Below are 7,521 nucleotides of genomic sequence, written 5' to 3' on the forward strand. Positions count from 1 at the left end.
GCTGGGCCTTCAGTCCTCTTTTTTTTTTTTTAAAGAATTTATTTCCATTTGTTATTTAATTTGACCAGAGACAAAGGGAAGGCGAGAAAGCAAGCTGCCAGGTCCGGGACTCGAACTGCAGTGGGCCCTGTGGGATCCAGCACCTTTAACCACCACCCCACCTGCCAGCCCCCAGTCCTCTTCTCTAGGAGACACCAAGGCTGGCCCGGGCCCAAGGTCAGACCACTTGTGGTGCTGGCCCCTCCTGGCCCAGCGGGTGAGCTCCCTCCCCCCACCCCTAGCTTCTTCTTAATCCAGAACTTGGTTTCCCCCTGCTTCCTTCCAAATTGGCCTGGAAACTGGTACCCCATGGCCCTGCTTCACCTTGACTCCCACCCAAGGCTGGTCCTAACCCCTATGCTTTTTCTGGTCAGAGGCTGGCTCCTAGTTCCCCCTACTTCCTCCGGAGACCCAGAGGCTAGGGCCCTAACCCCTTCCAATTCCTGGAAGTTGACCACAAGGCACAGGAGGGGGGCAGGTTCAGGTCCCCCTAACTTCCTCTGCAGTGACCCCTGAGGTCTGCAGTCCTCATCCCAGCACTCAAGTGGGTGGCCTTAGATGGGTCAATGTGACTTCATCTTCTTCTCTGTAACAAACACCCCCCCCCCGAAGAATGTCCCCTTTCACAGAGTGGAGGGAAGCTAGGCCCAGCCAGGCACACAGCTCTGGCGTGAAATACCTAAAGATCCAGGCTCAGGTTTCAACACAACTTTATTGGGAGGTTCTGTTTTCTGTGAAATACACTAGAGGTTGGGGATGGGGACACATTCACTTTGCGAGATAAGGGTTTCCCACCACAAAAGGAAAGGCATAGGGCGGGCTCAAGGGTGTGGATCCACTCCCCACCCCCTTCTGCTTTGCTCCCATCTCTTCTCTCTCAGCAAGTACCAGAGAACACAAAGACAAGAAACAGAACAGCAAGAACAACCTCCAATGGGCTATGCCCACCTTCTCCCCTCAGAGGCTACCCAGGGGTGAGAGGGGCCTGGGCAGCTCCTTCTGCAACCCGTAGGCCGCACCAGAGGCTCAGAGGGGTGGGCCCAAGTTAATAAATTAGAATAAATTAGGGGAGAGGGGAGAGGGAAGGAGAAAGGAATACAACTTTGTGCTGGGAGGACCCCTTCTCTCCAACGGTAGAGAGCTGGTGGGGGATGCAGGGGGTATCTCCAAAGGCCACTACAGTGGGATAAGAGCGGTGGGGGTAGAAGTCAGCTTTTCCTCCACGTTCTTCCCAAACAGAGCAGAAGGATAAGGGGTGGGAGGAAAGACACACACAAGAAAAGGAACCCTCTTTTCCTAGGATAAAGAAGGGCCAAAAAAGAGGATGCTATCCAACCCCCCATCTCCCAAACCACTGCAAAGGTTAAAGACTTGGTCAGTGAATCAATGGGGTGGGTGATGGGAATGTGGTGGGGGAAGCAGAGGATGCTGGGAACAGGGGTACCCAGCCATGCTGTCTCCCCAGCCCTTGAGGAGAACAGACAGGTGGGGAAGGGCAGCAGGGGCAGGAGGGTCAGCAATCACTGGTCAGCTTCTCCAAAGACGTCGTTCTGTTTGCGCTTCATGTTCTCAAAGTCAAAGGCTGAGCCAACCATGCGTTTGTAGATGTCTTTGATGTCATTGCAGGTGGTCTCAAAGTGTGTAGTGGCATCATACGAGCAGGAACAGAATACCTGGAAAGTGCCAGAGCCCAGGGCCCCAGGTGAGTTGGGGAGGGACCTGGGTGGACAACCAGGAGCCAAGGTCAGGACAAGCTGCTTACCTGGCTCTCAGAACCATCATCAATGGGTTCATACAAATCACTGATAGCCACAAACCTGAGGGGCAGAGGAAAGGGAGGAGACAGACCTCATAACAGGCCTCACCCTCCTGGTCCCCACCCCCCAGCTCCTGGGCTCCCCGCCTTGGTCCCTGCCCAGCCCCTCACTTCTGGTCGATGGGCTCCAGCAGCTCCAATGCTGGCTCCACCTCCTTCTCAGGCTCGGTGGTCTCTACCGTGGTGCTGGCAATGGCAATGTACTTGCCCTGTGCGGCCACGTTGTGCGCGTAGGAGATCATGCACACGTAGATGTCTGCCCAGGAAGTGAGCTGTCAATTCTGAGAGGCTCTTAGGGAGCAGGGCACAATTCCAGCCACCTGCCCCTCACCAGCCCTGTTCAGTGGGTGGGCAGCACACAGGCTGTCAACTCCTACTGAAGGAAAGAATCCAGGCCACCCAATCCCTGAGGCCCAAAGTGATGGTGAGTGTAATGCAGGTCCCATCTCTTCTGTGGAAGAGTCATGGGGGGAATGCTAAGGCTGATGGCGAGAGGCAGAGAAACCACGAAGAGAAGATGTGGGAGGAGATCACACCATGGCCAGCCTACCTGACTTCCGGTTGACCTGGTTCTGGGGGATAATGATTTGGCAGGAGTTGGCCTCGTTGGTGTTCTTGATGGGGTGGCTGAGGATGCAAATGATGCGGACAACCTGGCCAGCCTTCCGCACACGGTCTGGAATGTAGCTGGGGTCGCAGATCAGCTGCTTACAGCGAGCCACCTACAAAGGCACCAGAAGGCCTTGTCCCTATCAGATCACTGCCTCAGGGGGTCATGGGGCTGGATGGGGGCGCTCCTCTGCACTGTCACCTCTATCCTGCTGGCAGCCCAAGGCAGCCTAGAGGTGCAAACTGACATATAAGGCTGGTGACCCCCTGCTGAGCCACTGTGAGCAGAACAACTTCTGCACCACTGACGAAGCAGGTGACCTTTAAGAGCTACCTCCAGCCAACAGACATGGTACACAGACTTCTCTTGGACCTCCCATTCTAAGCTCTGAGGCCCTCAGGACTGCAGAGAAGCAGCCCAGTGAGTTAGGCTAGGGAACATCACCGCGCTACACTGCGGGTGAGGCTTACCTCTCCCTCAGACTTCACCCCCACCACCTTGCCGTTCTCCATGATGATGTCATCCACAGGTTTGTTCAGCATATATGTGCCCCCGTAGATGGCACTCAACCTATGAAAGGAGAGTGACAAGAACGTTACCCCAGGAAACACAGGGCCCAAGGACACTGCACGCCGCTTTCCACTGAGGTGCAGAGAAGGTTACCCCAAGCAGGAGAGATCAGGAGACCATGTGGTTCATCCCAGCTGCCACTGTCACAAACTCTGGATCCGGGACCAGCAGTTAGTGTAATGGCTATGTTGCTGGACTCCCATGTAGTTGACTATGGTTTGAGTCCCAGACCCGGTGGCTTAAAACTCACACCAGGCACGTGTCTGTGCATGCCCAAGATCCCCAGAGGACAATGGAGGAGAAGGGACTGCGGTGCGGTCATCCCACCTAGGGGGTGATTTCTCACTTTCTGTCTCTCTTTCGAACGCATGTGCCCTGTAACGAAAACCTCTCCAAAAAAAAAAAAAAAACAAACTCTGGACCCACCTTAGCATGCTCCTTCCTCTCTAGAGCTGCCACTCCAAATATTTTGCAAATGGCCAGAAGTGGCCTGAGGGAGCAGCCCCACACAGAAACAGTCTGCAGACCAGAACAAAGGCCTCTCCAGAGGAATTCCAGCTCAGCTTTGACTCAAGGTTCCAGCACCTGTCGCCCAGTCCTAGTGCTGCTAAAAGCTGAGCCACCCACTTACAGAGACCTGGTTCTTCAAGTTTGCACTTCAATGCATTGGGGCTGCAACCCTCACTCAAGGATGAAGCAAAGTGAGTAACAATCGCGATTCAAGAGTAGCAAATGCTACACACTCATTGTTGGCCTATGGTCTGACTCAGTAATGTCCACTGGGAAAAGCCATGCCCTCACCTTGCGAAACCCTGGGGCAGCTCACCCAGGCCATAGAGTGGGTATAAATACGGGCTCTTGCCATATCGAGCCAGGGACTCGCTGTATAACTTGATGCGGTTGATGGTCTCAAGACAAGGCTGGTCCAGATAGCTGGGGGGACAGAGGTCAGAGAAGATGTTCCAACAGCACCACCCCCACCTCACCCCCACACAGGCACCAGGGTAACCTCCCCAGCCCGCTGGATGGCCTGGGGAAGAGGGGATCAAATGCAGGGGAAGGATGGAAAAGGCGACAGGTGAGCCTGTGGCTGAGCATGAGCGATGCAGGGATTGGAGGGGAAGGGGGTTGGGTGCAGCAGGGCAAGGGAGCTGCCACCATGCCGGCTTTTCCTCCCTCACTCGTCAGTGCGGTAGAGTGCCAGGGCGTGGCCAGTGAAATCTATGACATCCTGGCCCAGGTCAAACTTCCGGTAGACATCACGCATGCTGGTAGTCTGGGGGTCGACACCCTCGAAGGTCTTGGGATCATTCTCATCGAAGTTTGCCACAAACACCAGGAACTTACGGAAGCGCCGTTTCTCAAACATACCCATGAGATCTGAGGAAGGCAGGGTTAGGAGACCCTAAACACCACTGGGACCAATTCATCTTCCTGCCAGGACAGACCAAGAAAGCAGGTGCCCTAGCGCCAGCTAAGCCCTGTCCCAGGGCCTCAGATCAGCTAAGTCCTTTACCCTTCTTGCCTCATTTCCCTACCTATATATACCAAGAGGGGGCTGGGCCAGGCAGGCTCTGAGGGCCCACCTGGCTCCAACATGTGAGGATATTTTGGGGTCTAGTAGAGCCCTTACCAAAAGTCAAGGTCTTTCCAAAAGGAGTCCTCCTCCCCACCCACTCTGTATGTGGATTTCCATCCTGGCAACCAGCCTGGAGACAAAGCACTGGGCAGTGTGGAGACACAGAGCAAGGGGCCTCTGGTACTATGTGGAGAATGTGACTTGGCCCAGGGGCCACCCTGCTCTAGATGGCTCCCTTGCCACCCATCCTGAGAATAGTTTGCCATCCCCCACCCCTCTATTTTCTAGCTCAGAGGCCCCACACTCACTGGAAGCCAAGGCCTCAGTCTCGGTGGACGGCACCTTGTAGATCTTGCCCCCTTTGTAGACAAAGCTGCCTTCTACCACCTTGAAATCCAGGTAACGAGTCACTTCTGTGTACAGCAGCATCTTCACCAGCTGCCCTGTGGAGGGGGGAAGCATCAGCACAGCCCCCAAAGCTCTAGCTGGCCTGCTGCCCTTCTCTGGAGCCTGGCCCTCCTCTGGTCTGCCCAATCACCCTTCCCCACAATACCTCCTTCATCTCCCTCACCATTGGCCATGAGGAATTTGGGGATCAGGTCAACATTCCAGTCTCGGCCCCGGCTGACTATGGTTTGAGTCCCAGACCCGGTGGCTTAAAACTCACACCAGGCACGTGTCTGTGCATGCCCAAGATCCCCAGAGGACAATGGAGGAGAAGGGACTGCGGTGCGGTCATCCCACCTAGGGGGTGATTTCTCACTTTCTGTCTCTCTTTCGAACGCATGTGCCCTGTAACGAAAACCCCCCCAAAAAAAAAAAAAAACAAACTCTGGACCCACCTTAGCATGCTCCTTCCTCTCTAGAGCTGCCACTCCAAATATTTTGCAAATGGCCAGAAGTGGCCTGAGGGAGCAGCCCCACACAGAAACAGTCTGCAGACCAGAACAAAGGCCTCTCCAGAGGAATTCCAGCTCAGCTTTGACTCAAGGTTCCAGCACCTGTCGCCCAGTCCTAGTGCTGCTAAAAGCTGAGCCACCCACTTACAGAGACCTGGTTCTTCAAGTTTGCACTTCAATGCATTGGGGCTGCAACCCTCACTCAAGGATGAAGCAAAGTGAGTAACAATCGCGATTCAAGAGTAGCAAATGCTACACACTCATTGTTGGCCTATGGTCTGACTCAGTAATGTCCACTGGGAAAAGCCATGCCCTCACCTTGCGAAACCCTGGGGCAGCTCACCCAGGCCATAGAGTGGGTATAAATACGGGCTCTTGCCATATCGAGCCAGGGACTCGCTGTATAACTTGATGCGGTTGATGGTCTCAAGACAAGGCTGGTCCAGATAGCTGGGGGGACAGAGGTCAGAGAAGATGTTCCAACAGCACCACCCCCACCTCACCCCCACACAGGCACCAGGGTAACCTCCCCAGCCCGCTGGATGGCCTGGGGAAGAGGGGATCAAATGCAGGGGAAGGATGGAAAAGGCGACAGGTGAGCCTGTGGCTGAGCATGAGCGATGCAGGGATTGGAGGGGAAGGGGGTTGGGTGCAGCAGGGCAAGGGAGCTGCCACCATGCCGGCTTTTCCTCCCTCACTCGTCAGTGCGGTAGAGTGCCAGGGCGTGGCCAGTGAAATCTATGACATCCTGGCCCAGGTCAAACTTCCGGTAGACATCACGCATGCTGGTAGTCTGGGGGTCGACACCCTCGAAGGTCTTGGGATCATTCTCATCGAAGTTTGCCACAAACACCAGGAACTTACGGAAGCGCCGTTTCTCAAACATACCCATGAGATCTGAGGAAGGCAGGGTTAGGAGACCCTAAACACCACTGGGACCAATTCATCTTCCTGCCAGGACAGACCAAGAAAGCAGGTGCCCTAGCGCCAGCTAAGCCCTGTCCCAGGGCCTCAGATCAGCTAAGTCCTTTACCCTTCTTGCCTCATTTCCCTACCTATATATACCAAGAGGGGGCTGGGCCAGGCAGGCTCTGAGGGCCCACCTGGCTCCAACATGTGAGGATATTTTGGGGTCTAGTAGAGCCCTTACCAAAAGTCAAGGTCTTTCCAAAAGGAGTCCTCCTCCCCACCCACTCTGTATGTGGATTTCCATCCTGGCAACCAGCCTGGAGACAAAGCACTGGGCAGTGTGGAGACACAGAGCAAGGGGCCTCTGGTACTATGTGGAGAATGTGACTTGGCCCAGGGGCCACCCTGCTCTAGATGGCTCCCTTGCCACCCATCCTGAGAATAGTTTGCCATCCCCCACCCCTCTATTTTCTAGCTCAGAGGCCCCACACTCACTGGAAGCCAAGGCCTCAGTCTCGGTGGACGGCACCTTGTAGATCTTGCCCCCTTTGTAGACAAAGCTGCCTTCTACCACCTTGAAATCCAGGTAACGAGTCACTTCTGTGTACAGCAGCATCTTCACCAGCTGCCCTGTGGAGGGGGGAAGCATCAGCACAGCCCCCAAAGCTCTAGCTGGCCTGCTGCCCTTCTCTGGAGCCTGGCCCTCCTCTGGTCTGCCCAATCACCCTTCCCCACAATACCTCCTTCATCTCCCTCACCATTGGCCATGAGGAATTTGGGGATCAGGTCAACATTCCAGTCTCGGCCCCGGCCCATCGACTCAGGGGGCCCCTCCAGTAACTGAAAACGCTTATAGAGCTGTAAGCAGTAGGGAGAAAAAAAGAGGCCTCAAGATCTAGCACTCCCTTTCCCACTCTCCTGCCCAGAAAGCCTGGGGAGCCACTTCGACCCCCTCCCCTATGAGATGGGCCTGGGCCCAGGCGGCCTCACCTCCTCCAGGGGTGTGATGGAAGAACTCTCACCCCCATAGTAGGGGTTCCGGTCCATGTGTAGCACTTTCTTCCCGTTCACAGACATGATGCCCGACAAGATGCATTCC

General features: G+C 55.2%; 1 protein-coding gene across 1 annotated transcript; it reads right to left on the bottom strand.

Moving 5' to 3' along the window:
- Nucleotides 1–732: 732 nt before the first annotated feature.
- On the bottom strand, nt 733–7,520 carry GDI1 (GDP dissociation inhibitor 1; the record flags this gene model as incomplete). The annotated part of the gene is given in 10 exon segments (XM_006166990.2): nt 733–1,712; nt 1,802–1,856; nt 1,967–2,111; nt 2,406–2,577; nt 2,936–3,035; nt 5,832–5,963; nt 6,212–6,410; nt 6,918–7,052; nt 7,181–7,280; nt 7,413–7,520. Coding segments are annotated over 10 exon segments (1,299 nt in total), but the record flags the coding sequence as incomplete, so codon positions are not given.
- Between the last annotated feature and the right edge of the window lies 1 nt (nt 7,521).

Source organism: Tupaia chinensis, unplaced genomic scaffold (assembly GCF_000334495.1).
Source record: "Tupaia chinensis unplaced genomic scaffold, TupChi_1.0 Scaffold144382_1, whole genome shotgun sequence".
Classification (NCBI taxonomy): domain Eukaryota; kingdom Metazoa; phylum Chordata; class Mammalia; order Scandentia; family Tupaiidae; genus Tupaia; species Tupaia belangeri.